At 43.1% G+C, this 19,290-nt stretch overlaps 1 protein-coding gene across 1 annotated transcript in view; it reads left to right on the forward strand.

Moving 5' to 3' along the window:
- Positions 1 to 19,290, forward strand: part of Antxr1 (ANTXR cell adhesion molecule 1) — a 228,451-nt gene that overhangs the window by 141,447 nt on the left and 67,714 nt on the right. The window contains exon 14 of the mRNA XM_027934509.2: positions 7,908 to 7,949. Coding sequence (XP_027790310.1) covers positions 7,908 to 7,949 — 42 coding nt within the window. The remainder of the gene's footprint in view (positions 1 to 7,907; positions 7,950 to 19,290) is intronic.

Consider the following 19,290-nt stretch of genomic DNA (forward strand, 5'->3'; position numbering starts at 1 on the left):
GGGAAACAATGGCTGAGTTGGCTGTAAAAGATCAACCCAGAAGTCCAAGGATAAGCAATGGTCTTACTCCATTTTTTTTTTTTTGCCATCACAATACATCATTTATTTGAACTAACCCCACAGAGAATGCAGGAAATAAGCATTTGTGAAAAATCAATTACTCTTGACTATGCTGCAAAACAAGAACAAAAAATATAACCTGCATAAATCAAGAAAGAATTGTTTTAAATGCAGAGCCAGACTCACAAGAAAATAGGAGATATTCCCAGGTCCAAAGTGAAAGATCTGGAAATCAGAGGATCAGCTGACCCCCCAAGCAGTGGCTATCCAGGGAGAGAGTTTCTGATCACAGTGACCTATAAATCTGGTTTAATAGCCTTTCCTGGGTTTTTAAAAGCTTGGGAGTTGGAATTGAGTCTTAGGCATTAAGTTGGGTCCTTGAGTGAAAGGAAAGGTTTAAAGTGTTTCCTTGAGAATTCATGACCATAAACTCTCAGAGTCTTTGAGTTCAAGTGTATACTCCTTGGGGTTCTGTAAGTCACAAGCAGAGAAGAACAACTTAGGAATCTGCAGGAGGAATCTTAAATCCTCTAGTGGGTTGGTCCCTCAACACAAACCTCATCAGATTCTCGGGATAAATGCAAATGACACATGAGCTCACGATCTAGAATTACCCAAAACCCAAGGTATATTATTAATCAGACCCTTTGGGGTTGTACTATACATATGGAAAGCACCAAAGACCAGAAATCAGATAAAGAAGTCAGGCCCTGTCAGCAGTATTTCCTTTGCTCTCTCCAAAGTTAACAAGAGTTGTTAAATAGCAGATGCACTGAGAATTCTCTCAATGACACTATTTCTCCTATAACTTAAGTGTACTCCTAAAAATATCACTGTATTATGGAATTTTGGCCCATGAAAATAACAGAATTAATGGTTCAGAGCAGAACATGTGAAACTGTACAGTCTTATAAAAATAATATGCTAAAAAGAATAATAAACTCAATAAATCATCCCACTATTTTAAATATCTTAAATTCTTAATAAAGTGCTGTAGTAAACATAGCCCTTTGCCTTGATTGTTATAAAGATCAACATTTGTGGGCACAAGTATAGCCCTGCACTGTTGCTTGGAGTTAGAGATGAGTCGGAAGGAAGGAGATTCTTAGGACCAAGTGTCACAAAACTAGAGGTGAATGGCTGTGACTCATTGTCTTGTTATTCCTAATGCACTGGCTTAAAATAGAAAATGGGCTTTTGTTGTTCTGCCAGGTTCCTTTTTCATTTTAAAAAAAAAAAAGCCATTTATGTGGTTCCGAATAAGATTCAGTGCTATGAAAGCACCATTCCGCTGCTCAGCCTTCCAGCCTGTTCTTCACAAGTTTCTCCTGTAAAGAAACATGGAGGCTCAGAGTTCCACTGTCTTTCCTTCAGTTCTCAGCAGGGTCTCCCATGAAGCTTCATGACACCTGTCGCTCTCACAGCCTCCTGCCCTCTCTCTTCTCTTCCCCACGCTGAAGGTTCTCCTCCTCCGTCCAGTCCCTGGTTCCTATAACCAGGACATACCCTCATATCGAGGATGCTGTATAAAAGTTCCTGTGAAGATAAGAAATCACACACAGGAGCACAATCTATGTTTGCATCGCGCAGGGGTAAACAGAAGTGAGAAACGGATGAGATGTGCGTGAATTTTGCACAGACTTCCCCAGGTCATCAGTGGAAGCTGGACGGCCTTTTTACATTAACCCTATGTTACTCAGTGGCACCAAATATAATCACCTTGTGAGTTTCAGTGTATGATGGTTAACATTATATTTTGTGAATTTTACTGCCACCGTCTCTAAAACACAAATAAAAAAGCCCAAAATACATATCAACATCTCCTTTACCTCTAGGAGGAAGAAAAAAAAAAGCCCTATTTCAAGCTAACACAATTTCACAGTTTAGTAAGTGTGTTTCTCAGTTTACCTACCACATGGGGTCAAATTCACATGTTGTATAACTGTGTCATAATAGAGACCACCTGTACTTTTCAAATTTTAGGAAGGTTTTCTTGGAAATTAGCTTGGGATGCAAAACTGGGAAGTGGAATCTTGACCCTCAAAGCAGTGAATCTACTTGGTGACAGTGACTTAAGGGGATAGAAGGGGACATAGATGATGTCTAGTAAATAATCGTGATTAATTATTAAGTCCAACCCATGACACTAATGAAATCCCCATGATGCATCCAAGGGTTACAACCTGCTCTTGGCAGTTGGGGCTATTAGCAGCTTAATCACTAAAGAATCATTTCAATGGGGGATTGAAAGACCAGAAGTGAGTCTTGCATCGTATTCTTACTTAAGAGGCAAGCAAGTTAAGGCCATCAGAAATGTTTCCTTTCCCATTCCCTCAACAGGAATGCCCCTCATTCATTTATTCCAGAAACAGTGACTGAGTAATAGGAGCTGAGCTATGTGTCAAAGTTAAAGCTGACCAAGTGTACCTTTGTCTTCTAGAGACACAGAATCCAGAGAGATGCAAACACAGCTCATGCAAACACAGCCAATGGTGCCGCTAGTAAAAGATCTAAGCCCCCCATTCCCAGGGAACTATTTGCTTAGAATTTTCTCAGTACTGGGTCCAGGATTCAAAACCATACCATTTCTGCACACAGGTGTACACAAATGCTCACTAGAGCAAGCAAAGGGGTACCTACAAGAAGAGCTGAGAGTCTCCTCCATTGCAGTTTTATGTCTTCCCCACAGAAGGACAATGGAGGCCTTGGAGAGCCCAGAGTTCCTGACAACAGAACAAGAATACCATCATTGTTAGAATGAAACATTTCCAAACCTGGTGTTTCTATCCATAAGCAACTGTCAGCAGAGTGCCTGTCTGATCTGAGGCAAACCATACGTCCCCACATATCTAATTCACGTGCAGAGTTATTAGAAATAAGCTAATTTGCACTTCTCAAATGTGGTCCACAGACCAGGAGGCTCAGCATCAGCTGGGAATGTCTTAGAAATGCAAGTGTCTGGCCCCAGACCTGCTAATGAGACACAGGGCAGTGCAGCCCAGAACATTTATGCTGTAAGAAACCAGCCAGGTGATTCTGATTCTCAAAAAGTTTGAAATCACTGGCCAAAATTAGAGGACAGGAGCGTAATTTTATTCATAAAGTAGTTATCTCAAGCAGTTCTCTTGGATTTGGTCTAAATAGCAGAGTTGCCTGTGTGTCAAGGAAGTTTTCCTTTGCAGCAACCAAGAGACCAGGCCTTTGGTGTAGAGGAGGTACAGAGATGTCCCAAAGGCAGCTCCTAAAAAAGGAATGCTGAAATGCTACATTCAGCTTAAGAGGAAAAGAGCTAATAAAGAGTTCCTGTTTAGACCCACATCAAATGCCACAAGATGATCATCTTCTCCCAGGAGCTTGTCCCTATTATCCTATAGCCAACTCCTGCCATGAGGGAAGAAACAGATGATAAGAGCAGGAGGAGAACTGTGAAGTCATGGTGGAGGATTTCTTAACAAAGTGACAGAGAAAAACAAGGGGCCCTGTTTGTCCTCCTGCTCCTCACGTAGCCTGACCCTCAACATTAAATGATTGAGGAAGGAGCACCCATGTTAAAATGTGGATGGACCACATTTGCATTCCATTGCACAAGGCCATAGCAGTAGGGTTAGCAAGGGCAAAGAGAGGCAAGGAACAGAACTTCAAATTAGGAGCAAAACTTCAGTACTTTCAGAGGGGGAAAAAAAAAGGCATAACAAGCAAAATAAACTCGCCAGATGCTTTACAGAGGTCCAGCAGTTGAAGTTGATAAATAAACCACAGTGGTTAAACTTTGAAGTTATCAGATAGGTCCTGGCTTATGGGGTTTTTCTGCTCTATTCATATCATTCTAAATAAATCTCCACATCTTTCGTCACTACTGCTTCCAACAGCCACACTCAGGGGTGCACATGAATATGGGGCTGGGGATATACTCAGCTGGTAGAGGGCTTGCCTTGCATGCACAAGGCCCTGGGTTCAATCCCTTGCACCATAAAAAAAATAATAATAAAATAAAAATTAAAACTTGAATATGATTTCAATCAATTAGAAGTAAGATTTCAATTTCATAAGACTCTACCTGGCCTTTCTGACTTTTAAAAAATATGTACAACAGTCTTTGTTAGATCTCACCCACTTCATGTCCACCTGTTAGATCTCACCCACTTCATGTCCACCTGAACAGAGATAGATTAGCTCAGAATTCAAGTCATTGATAAGAGAGGCAAGGAGATGCCTCTCCCAACTTAGAGAAATTTCAAGAAATTCTCAGGTGGCAAAGAAACACTAATAGAAGTTTCATCCATCTCATTTTTCTTATCCCTTTTATTTCACCAGCCCAAATATAAGTGAAAAAGGGGCACTAGGGAAGCTCTGCCACAGAGGCAAATGGTCACTTCCTGACCACCTAAAGATGGTACTTAGTGGGGAAGGGGTGCTGGCCACCCTCAGCACTGCCATTCAGTTCTCCCACATGAGGCCTATGAATATGCTTGTTGGGGTGTTTTCTTTTTAAATATTTTATTACGGATCTCTTCAATCTTATCCATCTTCTCCTTGTCTCTCTTAATGAGGCAGAAATGAAAACCCCACTACAAGCAAGAAGAACCTCCCAAAACCTACACAGAGGAAATGGGTCAAACCCAGCCCCAGCTCTGTAGCAGATGCTAACTTGTGTTCTAGATAGAAATCAAGACTTTCTGATCATGGCTGGTTGGAAGTAAAGAATCACACAATTTACCCTTTAATTATGATTTTAAATGATACCCCCCCCCACACACACACACATTGTGAGAGCCCAGAAAGGGGACTTTGCCCATTCTGAGAGATTCTGGGGGAGATGCACTTATTAGCGATTGGTCAGTGAGCTGGGAACAGAGCATGCAGGGGTTTGACTGAGCTTTATAAAGGGGGAGATGAACAGTTAGGCAAAAGACACTGCAGCGGAGAAGCTGCACAGTAAGTAGAAGGAGCAGAAATTGCAGACAGCAAAGAGGAGAGAAGATGTGGAGAAGTGTTGGGGCCAGTTGGCATTTTTACCCTTTTTCCCCACAGGAAGCCATTGTCAGGTTTTAAGTAGTGAAGGCTGAGCTCAGACCTTTGAGATGTGTGTTTCTACGGCCACTCATGAGCAGCCAGGCTGCAGTGGTGCTGCAGGCTTGGGAGTGAGGCAGGCTGTTGACCAAGCAGCTCTCAGGCAACACAGGCTCTGGCTGTCCATGGGAGGCACCAAGAGGGCTGACATGTCCCCATGCTCAGAACACTCCTTTGGGTGGCCCATGTGTTGGTCTTGGCATAAGAATTTGGCCCACTCACGGAGAACCCATCCAGCTTCACTGCTTGGAAATAAATCATATCATGACTTCAAGTTCAGCCTGTCTGGATCACAAGAAAAGCCCTCTTACCATCCTATGGGCAAGCTGCTCCCTGTCTCCAGGGGCAGACTAGTGGTACATAGGCTTAAAGCAATGGGAAGACCTCTCCTCATTCTTGCTGAACATAGTCAGACACCCAACCAATGAGACCAGACTGGAAGTGCCTAATTCCTTTCCACTGAACATGGTGGCATTTTTTCAGAAGTTGAAGTATCCAGCTTATAATGTGGAATCAGACTAGTCCCCTTTGATTAATATTTAATGTCATGTATTTTGGCATTGTCTTTTGGGTTCCCCTAAGAGTCTGGCACATTGTAGGATGTAGAAGAGATACTCAAAAGATACTCAAGCAATACTTAATAAATTAAATCAAGCATCAACCCCACAGATGGGTTGGTCTAAGTGGTGGGCCACTTGGTGCAGCACTTCCTGACCATTGTCTTGTGCTGATATATACGAGACTACTGGCTCCATTTGAATCCCTGGCCACCTGAACACCAGCCTCCCATCTCACTCATTTTATGAAGCTCTGTTCTCTTGGGACCTCCATCTGTTCTCTTGAACCCACCAAACCTAGCCATCTGGTAAATGCAGGGGGTTACTAAAGATGTAATAAAGGCAAGAGGCAGACAAGAAAGAGAGAGTACTAATAATTTGCCCCATCTATGGAGCACTATCTGTACCAAGAGTTTAACATACGTAAGTACTCATCATGTCTTAACTGCTGCAAGGTTAATATTCTTGCCCTTCTTAGCAGATGAGGACAGTGGAGCTCAGGGAGGTTGAGGGATTTCTCAAATCCTGACAGTCAGGAGAAGGCAATGTGGGATTCATGTTTGAGAGTTGCACTGTGTTTCCATGGAGAGAAGGAGCAGTTATAGCACTGTGAAGACAACAGCCTGTCTGCTCTGCCCCAGCCTCTTCAGAGCCAGAGAACTTGCTTTGCACACTGTGCACAGGGCGCATGTTAGCATTTGCTCGTGTCCCCAAACACCCTGCTGTCCCTCTCACTCCCCTCTCTTCATCTCAAACCACTATCCTCAGCTCCTCACCCCTCTAGTTTCCAGGCATTTCCTGTTTTAAAATAATTCGTTACTTCTGAGATGATGGGAAATTAACATGGGGCAGTCACAAGTCCTCCCCAGAGACCTCCTGGAGGAATTCTGAGCCAAAGTTGAGTGGGTGAGCAAAATCATGGCTTCCCACAGCAGCCAGGAAGTGGAGGCAGATGAAATGATAGCTCAAAACCCCTGGAGGCCTTTATCTCTGCCTCTTCAATTAATTGAATACCATACTTTCAGATGGCTGGTGTCTCTGTATACAGGATGAAGTTGGTAGGTCTCATCCTACAGAGATGACATTGCAGATTAGGGTAGGGTAAGTGACAGCAATAGAGATCAGAGCCCTAGTGAGGTCTCAGAATTATGGAATCAGAGGAGATATATGCTTGGTAGGGAAAGGGTGAGGAGATTGATGCCAACTAGGCAGCCTGTCCTACAGTCAGGGACAAGCTCTCTTCCTAGAAGTCTAAAGAATGAGACCCATGGATAATGCCTGAACGCCCATCTATGAAGTGGACAGCCCTGATGCTGAGACATCAAGAGAGTTATAGGATGGAGTTTGGAACTTACCAGAACCTTCTAAAGAAAAACAATGCATGTAGGAGACCCCTCAAAATCCTGATGATAAACTTTGGGTGAGGATAGGGAGCCCCTGAGGGATCACAGTAGATAAAGGCCAAACTGCCATGTCAGAAATCCTAAATTCAATGAACTGCAAGGACTTTCCTTTTATGAGTAGAGTGAACAAGTTGGGACAAGCATGTCATCCATTCATCCTCCCCTATCCTCCCCTGGGTCATCCATCCTCTCATGGATTAGAAGGGGTTCCTAATTACTTGCCTGCCCAAAATGTCCATGTGTCTCTCTTCAGCCCTGATGATGGGCAGCTGCAAAGTACTGTCTTATAAAACTGTTATTCAAATGTTTATGACCCTAAATGTCAGTGAAAAGGAGACATTCTGCCTTTGCTGCCTTCTGTCAGGAAATGCTCTGACTGACCAGCACATCCTCTCTTCATGAGTATTCACTGAGGCCAGTGACATATCTGGTTCATCTCTGCAGTGCCATCTTAACGTCTGTCATTGTTTGTTGGACCGTTGGATAAAGGGAAGAGGGCTTCAATACAATACATGAAAGATTGGATGAATAAATGAGTGAATACATTTGCAAGATAGCTACCTGGGGAAGAAGTGACACTCTTACCTATAGAACCTATTTCTCTGTACAAAACTACAATATTAAGAATGGGTTATGCTTTAACTCACTGAGCTATTCGGACCGGGTAGATCATGGCACTGAGTAAGTCTGCCATGCTTGGAGCCATTCCCCTGGTCATATGGTCATACTTCCAAGGCAGCCTCCTAACAGCAGACCTTTTAGAAAGCAGGTGGCTGGAGATTTTCACTGACCTATTCTTTCTTTCTTTGTTTTTCAGATTATCAAGGAGGTCCCTCCACCCCCCGTTGAAGAGAGTGAGGTAAGTGACCAGAGCAGGGTACAGCCAGGTGGGCAGAGTGGCAGAGTGGGGCAGAGAGCTGACTGGACTGGCCAGACACCTAGTCCCCTGCCAAGCAGAGCTGGGCCCCACAGCATGTGAAGCAGCAGGAAGGGAAGCCTTTGGCCCTTTCCTAACCAGGGAAGCCAGGAACTGAACTAAACTGGCAGCCAAAAGCAGAATGGTTTCTTCCTACAAAGATAAAATGTATGATGCATACATAAATGTTTTTTATCAGTACAATTATTTAAAGCTCTGAGGTTCCAGTTTTTCCTCTTGAACATTTTAGGATTCGCTTCTCACTGCAGAATTCCACTGCATGTGTGTAGATCAGGGCAAAGTTGCCACGTTCTTCAAACAATCATGGGTTCTAGGAACAACCCAAAGCTGAAGCATTTCATTTTTCTTTAATTTAAAACAGTATTACCTAAAGATGTGCCAGGCAGTAATGAAAATATGCTGGAGGAGGATATGCTAATATCCTGGCCTTGCTTGCTCTTAAATCCTCATCATCTAAAGAAAAAAAAAATGTTCATATTCTACCACTAACTCATCCAGTAAGCAGTTCTGATGCAAGGGTGGCCTGGGGTGAAATATAATGGAGGCATTTAAGGCATAACGTGAGAAAGATGGGTCGCTAGGCAGGAATGCATAGCAAGTGGCTTTTCTAATCTGGGAGAGCTGGACTCCCTAGAAGCCTCACCTGCCAATTTGGAAACCAGAACACAGATCCAAAAATTTAGTGGGAACCAAAAACTATATTAATAAGATTTCAAATTCTTACCTCAATCCCTAAAGGCTATCATGGTGTGGAAATCGAGCACCACCCCCTCACCCTTCCCTTTCCCAATGCCTTTGTCAAGTTTCCTACATACAGAAAGGAAGATGATTAAATTTAAAATTTCCATGCGTCTCTTGTGCCCTGGACCATATGCCTGGAAGCCAAGAGATTTAATAGCTGCAATCAATTAAAGCACATCTTGTTGGAATGCTGACTTTCTGCCCAGAAATCAAGGGAGGAAATTATATTGCTGTGCAAAGAGAAAGGAGAAAAAAAAAAAAAAACTCTCTTTACATCCACAAAAGCCTTCCAGAAAAGGCACCATGGCTAGTTCCATGATTCCAGTTTGGCTTTGCTTCTGTTATGTGCAGCTGTCTCTTAGATTCCCGAAGAAAAACAGAGCTAGAAGCTCCCTCAGTGGGGCTGCTCTGTTGGCCCTGAAGTGAACAATGTTCCCTCCCTCCCTTACATTCAGTTAAAAATTGTTGCTCTTTCTTCTGATGCTGGCTCTGCATTTGCCTTTAGAAGGTGACGTGGCAGCCACCGTGGCCCCAGCACAATAGAGCCTTCAGGTATGAGACTGTGAGAGTCTAGTTTACCCCAGGATACAGCAACTAGCATGGAGTTCCACAGACAGTGCAAACTCAACAGCTATTTGTAGGATGCAGTACTAAACCCATCTATACCATTTTGGAGCCCCCAAAAGAAAATAAATAGCTAAAAGCAAGAAAATAGAAGTAGCTGGGTTTTTCCAGTTGAATCGAATATTTTTATAGAGGTTGTACTTTTAACCAAAGAAAACAAACCTGCTGTCTGAAACATAATGACAGTCTTGGAACACTTGAGACCTGAATGTTTGCATGAGGCTTCAAGGAGCTCTGGGCTGGCCCCAAACAGGTACAGGCTGTGCTGATCACCTCAGCATGTATGTTGGCCCAAATCTCTTTCCTAATATATTTTGGCAGGAAAAAAGGGAAGAAATCCGACAAAAACAAATAGTATAACTTAGCCCCTGCACAATTCTTTATACAATACTCTGAAAATGGCAGTCTGAATCTAGACCATTGTCTCTTCCCTGGGTTCAGATCCCAGCACTGCTGTGAGCATGGCTCATGTGCACCTATTGCCCCCAAACACACTGGGATTCTTTCCTTCAAGCTAATTCCTCCGTCTGCATAGCTGCAATCAATAAAACATGACTATCCTCTTCAGCCACAGCTAACTGGATCAGGAGGGGGCACTGAACCCAAGCATAGCCAGTCCACTGGTTGGTTGTGATCTGTGGTTTATGATCTATGGTCTACAGTGAAAAGATGAGTTGGACCAAAGATATTCCCAAGTTGGGAACTGGGAGATAGAAATTGAGAGATTAGGCTGTATTTTCTGGGGACAGAAGTTAATATAAGGGCCTGGGAAATACCAGCAGGGAGAGAAAAATTAATTTCCTTTCTCCTTCTCCATAGTCTCAGAGTATTTCATAATGTCTTCCCTCAGCATCAAAGTTTAAGCCCATCAGCTACTTGAAGGTCAAGATTTATGTCTAATTATTTTTTGACTTATCATCAAAGAGCTTAACATGGTGTCTAAGACTCAAGCTGTATGAATTCAAACACTCTGTGAACAGTATTAATCACCCAAACTTTCATCAGTTCTATAACCATGGCATTCTAAGGAAGGCATGTCTACTATATAAATAACTTAGAGAATGAAGACAAACGTATAACTCTTTATAATGATCCTTTTTAATATGGAATCCTCTTTAGTAGGGAATATAAACATGCATAATGTAAAAAAGCAGGACTTGCTGAGATTCCATGTAACCAACAGTGTGTTTAAAAAGAGTATGAAAGAAAAGGTTACCTGAAATTTGGAGATCTTAGAAAAAAAAAAAGCAAGGAAGTTCAATGTTAACAACTCAGAGAGGAACATCCTGGGTTAAGGCTAGTCTCTAGTTGGCACCAGAGTGAGAATTCTTCACCAGGTCTCTACTCCAAGTAATTGGCAGTTTAAGGGAGAATGCAGTAATGAACTACTGGATTTGATGGTTTTATTTTCAATGTAAAACCTTTCCGTGGATTCTCTAACTATATTTTAGTTTTTATCAGGCTCACTAGGCTGTAAACTACTCAATGAATAGCTTTTTTACATGGTGCATTTTGATATTCCCTATTAAGAGGGCCACTGAGAGCTCATTATAAAGATTCATAAAGTTTTCTTCATTGTCTAAGTTTAGTTATTTAAGCAAAGACATTTCTCCTTAGGACATGACAGTTACAGAACTGATGAAAGTTTTGGTAACTGATTCGTAACTTGTTCATATTTATGGCACAGAGAGGATTTGACTTTGTAGAACTATTAATTGTTTTGAGACCACTTGAGCTGTTAATTGGGGCCAGTTCAAGGCTAATTCAAGATGAATGGACCCAGGTAGACTTTGACAGTCCAAGATGAATGGACCCAGGTAGACCAACTTCCTCATGGGCCCCATTCTCCCTCACTCCCAGAATCTCTGCCCATGGACTGGAATTTACTCCTTCTCTCTCTCTAGCTGACCTCCTCCATGCTTTCAAAACTCTGGTTTGTAAAGGTCCCTTCTGTTCTGACTCTCCCTGCTGGTATTTCCCAGGCCTTCATGTAAACTTCTGTCCCCAGAAAATACAGCCTCAATCTCTCAGTTTCTGTCTCCCAGTTCCCAACTTGGGAATATCTTTGGTCCAACTCATCTTTTCACTCTAGACGATAGATCATAAACCACAGATTGCAACCAACCAGTGGACTGGCTGTGCTTGGATCCAGTGCCCCCTCCTGATCCAGTTAGCTGCAGCTGAAGAGAAGAACCATGTGCTTCCTAACAGGCCACAGCCCCCCTCGGCAAGGAGAGAATAAATTCCCTTGGATGGAAGGAGATGTGGGACCTAGTGTAGACACCATACCCTCTCTGGTGTAATATGGTTTAATAAACTAAACTTCAGTCTCATTAAATACAAACAGCTAGGGGCCTGGGGATATAACTCAGTGGTAGAGCATTTGCCTAGCATGCACAGAGCCCCCAGGAAAACACACACACACACACACACACACACACACACACACTACAGCTAACAATAGCTAAGAATTTATGCCATATTCTTATTCCACCTGCCGTTCATATGGGTTCTCAAAGATCGAACTGTCCACACATTTGACAGGGAAGACATAACAGGAAGCCCCATGACTAAATGGAAAGTTGGTTCTGGCTCAGCCCTATGAAGTGTCATGTCTCAGATACACACAGACCTTCATATGAAGTAAACATAGTGGGAAAGAGAAAAGTCTTCTTCACTCCCATCTCTTTCTTAGTGAAATATAGAGCTCCCATGAACACCTACCATTTTCTAACTTGATCATGCTGACTTGGCCAGACCCAGGCCAGACAGATTAATAGTACATATGATTTGATGACAGCAAAACAGTCCCTTCCTGGAACCTAGACCCCTCCTCCTCATTTCCTTTTGAAGCTCTCTGTCTTAATCAATTAAATGTATTGTCATAAACAAACCAAGAAACTACCCAAATTAGAGGCCTCAGCAGTGAAAGTTTAAACATTGTATTTTTTAGCATCGGACAAATTAAGGCCTATAGGCTCGGATATTGGGAAAATTAAATAGGATAGAGGTAAAAGGTCTGTGGTGTTGTAGGGACAAATGAGGCAAAGCACCAAAGACAGCAGGAAACAGTTTTATTTGGCTGCAGCCAGGTTCAGAGGGCACAGCTTTTGCAGTAATCAATTAATCCCCTGAACCCTGAGTTCAGGTAGTTTCAGAGTTTTATACCCAGCATGTAAGGGGAGGGGCTCAGAAGTTCACAGTCTGCAGAAGTTCACATAAAAGCAGCTTTTTCTTTCACTGTTCTGGGCAAGTTAACTCTTCAAGGACAACACCTGAGAAGGGGAGAGCTTCTTCTCCCCTTTCTTTCCTCTCCTGCCAGCTGTTACCATGGAGCCCAATTGTAACTTATCTTAAAAATGTAGACATCTCTGTGAAGCCCAGCTCAAGGCCAGAGGCCTTGTTTTCACATTTCTACAAACTACTATACAGGATATGATTGTGAAAACCTAGTAAGAGGGTGTCCAGCACCTGGAGTGCTGGTATCTTCTCGGCCAGTGGCCAAGTAAAACAGGGCAACAGAAAAATAGGAAGGTTATCTACATTGAACTCTTTTGCAGAGACTCTTTTGCTGACAGTCCTAAAATCACCCATGGTGAAGATTTCTGGAGAAGCCCAGTTAAGACTTTTCTGTAGAGAAAGGGGGTGCCACTTCAGTGGGTAGCCACCATGTTTTATAGATGCTTAAAATTCTTATTCTTTCAGAAACCCCAGAATGAGTGCTGCTGTGTGCCATGAGAATAAGTCTGAGATTCCATGCAGGAGCTTGCCTTAAGAGAGGATATAACAGCAGGCTTATAAGGTGGACCTAATTGGCCCTAGTTGGGAAGAAGGTTAGAGATTCTCCATTTACAGATCTGAGACTATCAAAATTAATACTAAGAGTTATTAATAGGGATAACATCTACTGAGCATTTATAACTATCCAAGAAACTGCACAAAAATTTTTTTTCTAGACTATTTCATTTAATTATTCAATAACCCTAAAACAAAGACACACTATTATGACCCCATTTATAGAGGAAAAGATGAGGTATGAGGTTAGAATAGTTGTATTAGTCAACTTTCCATCCTTGTGACAAAATACCTGAGATATTCAACTTCAAAGAGAAAAGGTTTATTGGCTCCTGGTTTCAGAAGTTTTAGTCCATAGTTGCTTTGCCACAATACTTTGGTCCTGTGGTGGAAGTACATGGTGGCTGAAAAGCAAAAGAGAGTAACAGGAAGGGGTCAGAGTCCCAATATCCTCTCTGTGGACACACCTCCAAGATGTAACTTCCTCCCACTAGGCTCCTCCTCCTGAGTGTTCCACCACCTCTCAACAGCACCACAGGCTAGGGACCAAGCCATTGACAAATGGGTCTTTGGGGAACATTCCACAACCAAATTAAACCAATATTTCATCCAAGATTACACTGTAATTAAGTGATGGGACTGGGCTTTGAACTTGAACTTGGAGAGGAAGCATAGTACAGCCCTTTCTCCCTGAGCCTGGGGAGCACATAGGTCCTACAGTCAGCAGCGAAGCCTCCAGTCCAGCAGGAGCCTCAGGAGCTCCTTTCTGGAATGTCAGTGTCACCTCACCTAGACCTAGGGGACACTCAGACTGGGCCCATAGCCCCTTTTAAGACTGATGTGAAGCCAGGTGCAGTGGGGCACACCTATGGTCCCCAGGCACTCGGGAGCCTGAGACAGGAGGACCGTGAGTTTGAGGCCAGCCTGGACAATTTAACAAGACCCTATCTCTAATTAATAATCAGTTTATCAAGTAAAAGACGAGTGTGAAGATGGCCATTTATTTTCTGTGCCCTCGTGTGTGACTATTCTTTTCTAATTTCTCTGCTCTCGTTTGCTCTTTTGGTCTCTTTCCTGGCCTGTCTTCCTTTTCACGATCCCCCATGGCCATGTTTCAGGACTACGCTCTAGAATAAAACTCCCTGGGTTAGTGTGGCAGGGGAGGGAAGGTGAGGGAGAGAGACAGCGAGCATGGACTTTGTATCCAAGAGCAGAGGAATGTGTATTAAATACACTGACACTGGGTGGGCATCCAAAGAACCATGAGCATCTGGCTTTAAGTACTGAAGTTATTTCCAGGTTTATTATTGGGCTCACTGATCCCTAACAATTTCTCTGTGGCAAGAAATTTTGAGAGAGGAAAACTGAGCTATGGAAAATTAGACAACTTGTCTAGGACCAGATAGGTTAGACTCCCCAGTATCACAGACCTGGCACCTCTCTATGTCTGCACAGACACTCGAGTAGCCCCCACCCTGGAGGGTCTTCTTGCTAGTGGACATCAAACACCCATTCTCTCACACACACAAATGCACCCTTACATACGTGTACACTCCAGCTGGAACAGTATGCAGTATTCAATACCCTTTTTTAAAAAGGAACATTCCTCCTAAGAAAATTAACACTATTCATTATTGAAGAATACAGAATAGACCTGGAGTGGTGGCTCATGCCTGTAATCCCAGCCACTCGGGAGACTGGTGAGAAAGATCACAAATCTAAGGCCAACCTCAGTAACTTAGGAAGGCTCTGAGCAGCTCAGTGAGAACCTGTCTCAACATAACAATGAAAAGGGCTGGGAATGTGGCTCAGTGGTAAAGCACTTCTGGTTTCAATCCCCAGTACCAAGAAAGAAAGAAAAAAAAGAATACAGGACAATCATTGTGTTGGCCTTCATGATTGTATTCAATTATCATGGTGCCATGACATGCTAAATGCCACCCAGAACTAGGAAACCTTGGATCCTTTAGAATTGTTTGTACGTACAAACAGAAGTGGTGCCAAATTTTTCTGACCTGCCACTTCATTCCTTGGAATTCACCTCCAAAACTGACATGAAGGGGGTCTCTCTGGCTTATCACCAAAGATCAGATAAGACAGTCCAGCCAGTTCTAGTTTAGTTCTGCCCTCCAGAGCCTCCCAGGCCTAGAAGTTTCTATGGCCTTTGTCCCTTACTTCATGTCACAACCTCCCAAAACTTACTCCTCTATAAATGCAAACCACATGTGGACAGCTGCATTCTCCATTTTTCTCAAAATATATCACCGTGCTGACAAGAATTGGGGACTCAACGACAGTTGCTTGAGTGAGTGAAGGGATTGGACAAATAAAAGGCCCTTGTTTGTAGCCATACAGGGCTCATCATATGGGTTTAAGGTATATTACAGTTGAATAAAACTTAAAATTAATTCAAAAGTTGATTTTAAATTATTTCCCTGTGGCTAGATTCTGTTTCAGTTATGTTCTTCTTCTATTGGTACCCACGATGAGTTTGGGATTGAGAATCCTCTTGGTTCAAACTGGCCATCTGGCTCTCCTAGCAAATGAATATTAGGAAAGCAAGAATGGTAAAGAACTTGAATTGAGGGTCCAGGTACCCTGCACGGAATTGGGGTGAGGGAGGGTCACTATTCACATCAAATCGGTAAGGTTGTCCAACGCACAGTCTCTGTGGAGGAGGGAGCCCCAAGATCTGAAAGCTCACCCTTTCTAACTACTGTTTTCACTAATAGTTAAATAGTTTGGGTGAGTAAAGGTCAATACAAGGAGCTGTGAGAACACAAGAAGGGAAACTGAATTCTCGGGGGGGGGGGATCAAGGAGTTCTTCAATGAATAGGTTACATTTGAAGGATGTCCTAAGGGATGGTAGAAGAACTGGGGAAGGGTTTTCTAATGTTGAAGCATGGAGCTGGACAAAAAGCCTAGCACAATCGGGAAAGATGGAAAAGTTCAGTGTGTGAGGACAGCATATGACTCATCCAATTATGGGCTAACACCAAATGCATACACCCAGACTCCAAATTCTACAGCTGATTCTTCCTGAGCAGGACCAGGTTGAGGGCACACTCAGGTCTGCTTGAGGACAAGCAGGTTAGAATTGGTCTATTCTATCTGAGGAATGTGCTGCCACTTGTGTTACCCAAACATTAGCCAATGTGGGGCCACCACATCCTTTAAGATTTAAACTCAACTTCCCCTGTTGGGAAACCAGAATCCCTCCCCGGTCCTGCGGTTTCTCCCAGGCACCACTGACTTCTACTCCTTGCAGCTTCTGCCTTAGGTCATCTCCCCAGTTTGCGAGATACCGTCTGGCAAACCCCAGCCCTACAGAGGGGCTTTCACCAAAGTATGGGGCAGGGTGACCACACAGTGCAGCCAGCACATAACTTCTGACAACCTTTTCTGTCCCTGTCATTCCCACTACTGGGAGGGACTCTAGGTCACCTCTGCCAGTGTCCCCTAGCAGTTAGCTGGTAGTTCAGTTCCACTCTTTTCTGCTCTTCTTCTGCCCAAACCCCAGATTCCTGCTACTTGCTCATATAAAACAATATGTCTTAGCCAGTCCTGTCCCCAGTACCCATTGAGGACATCAAAACTGTTTTTGTTTTGTTTTGCTTAAAAGAGAAAGAAAGAAAGAGATGGGGAGGGAGATTTGAGAGAAAACTGAGAATTTCTAGATACATATTTAAAAGGCAGGGTGGGGGAAATGTACCAAGAGGCTTTCTAATTTACTTAGTTGTAGAAATTCACCCTCAGGTATTACTGATTGTTATAGTGGACTTGCTGGGGTCTGAAATTTTATTCCATCAATTTTTGGTCAAATGAAAAGAAACATCAAAGATTTCCTACCCTTCCTGGGGATTGCAAAACCCTCCAGTTCTCCAAAATGTGTAAACAGACCCATGCTTGCTGCAAAGGAAACTCTGACTCTCCCCTTGGTCAAACCCTAGGCCTTTGTGTTGATTTGTGCTTGTTGTTGCTGAATTTGGCAGGCAAGCTGTGGCCAGAGGACTAAAGGATGGGCTTGGTGATCAGGAGCATGTGGAGCAGACTTTTTACATCTAGGCATTTCCTGTTGTGAAAGCTGGCCCTGCGCATGCTCACAGGGATGACCCGCCCTCCTTCCCCAGGGCCCCGCCCCACTGGAGAGTGGAGAGATGAGTGGAGGGGCTCTGTGGTGTGCAAGGAAGGCAGCTTTATGCTTGTTATTATAACTAAGCTTTCAGGCAGTTTGAGAATTAGAGGAAAAATCATTCTAAATCGTTCTTGGAGTTCATAATAAAGTATGGGGGCGGGGGGTGTCAGCATCTGGGTGCTATCCCTGGACAAGGCTCAGGAGACCCCTATATCGGTCACTTCTGTTGTTCTAGCTCTTATAGTCATCTTCTGTGCAATGAAAAAGCCCCCTAGATGGTCTCTGATGTTTGCATTCCTGTAATCTAAAAAATTAGGAGACTCATGTTCATTTCAGTCACCTATTGAATAATGGGGGACTTCTTGCACTTTCTTACATTCTTGTTGCTGATGTGTTCTATTGTAGGAGATAGCACTTCTGTTATCTCTTTCAGTAAACTGTCCTAAATCAGGGATGCCAGGCTCTGTGGATTCACACTATTATTGTTTATGTATCCGTGCAGAGAGCTATATGTCCACCTTTACTGGTAATGTGAAGCCATATCTGTAAGATATATAAGATTCCTGCTTTGACAGAAACCTTCTGAAAGTAGAGCAGAAGGTAAAATACTCAACTGGTATTTTATTATTTGGGAGGTCTTAGTTTTATTTTGTCATATTTTGTAGTCATAAATTATCACAATAGGCAGGTACAAGGATTGAGAAGTAGAAAATCAGCATTTATCTGATACCAACAAATGATGGGAAAAAGCAAAACACAAAGGGACCAAACCCAGAACTTGCAGTGAGGCTGCCAGAGTTCAAATCCAGCACTGAAAGCTGAGTGACCTGTCACTGAACCTCACTACTCATAGTCTCTAAAATGCAAATAATAATACTGCCTTTCTCCCTGGTCGGTGGTGAGATTAAATAGTTACATGAAAACACTTAGAAGAGTGATTGGCACATAAATGGTAAAGGCTGCATAAATTCAGTAGTGTGATCATGAATTCAGTGTGTGTTTTTTGAGCACCTCCCATGCACTTAGAATACAAAGGTCAAGAAAATCTACTCTGCAATCAGGGACCACAGTCCCATGGGGAAGAAGTACAGATCTATTTGGAAAAGAGAGGAAGATACCCAAGTGTGGCAAATCTCCTAGTCTGCTATGATCACTGTGTCCTTTAAGATATATATTAAATTTAAAGCTGGGCACGGTGGCATACACCTGTAATCTCAGCAGTTCAGGAGGCTGAGGCAGGAGGATCACAAGTTCAAGGTCAGCCTCTGCAACTTAGTGGGGCCCTAAGCAACTTAACAAGACCCTATCTCAAAATTTTTAAGAGGTGGGGAATGCAGCTCAATGGTAAAGAACTCCTTGGTTCAATCCCCAGAACAACAAAAAATATATATTAAATTTATTCTAAAAAAAAATTAAAGAAGCCAGACAATCCCAAGCACAGCACTTGACTCCAGGAGTCTCAATGTGCTAATGTGTTCCCGTCTTGCTTTGGAACCTCTGGCCCTGACCCCCGCCCTTTCTGCTGATTGCTTTTTCTTGCTTTGTGCCTTGCATCCAGCGTAAAATGCCCCTCTTCACACAGTGGTGGCCTTATATAGGACTCCACCCTGAGTGTGATTCCCCAAATGCCACCCACCAAGGTTGTGAGAAGCAGGCTTAGGCATTTTGAGCAATTTGATCCTCTTTGGCTCATTTCCTGTGTTTTACAAACCTCCTTTTCACCTTTCTTTCTCTGCCCAGGAGAAAAATCAGGCACTTCTTCATAATCCATCTGTGACTATGAATAGTGACACTTTTCTCCTTCAACAGGGGTAATTACAGCGACAAGATGAATAGCAGTTTTGCTAGTTATCCTTCCCTTTCCACCCATAAAACTACATGATCCTCTTGTTTTCACCCTTCATCTTAAAAGATATAAGGACCAACTTTCTGCCCCTGAGCTAAGTCACAGACATTGACTTGGCTGC

Source organism: Marmota flaviventris, chromosome 14 (assembly GCF_047511675.1).
Source record: "Marmota flaviventris isolate mMarFla1 chromosome 14, mMarFla1.hap1, whole genome shotgun sequence".
NCBI classification, from domain to species: Eukaryota; Metazoa; Chordata; class Mammalia; order Rodentia; family Sciuridae; genus Marmota; species Marmota flaviventris.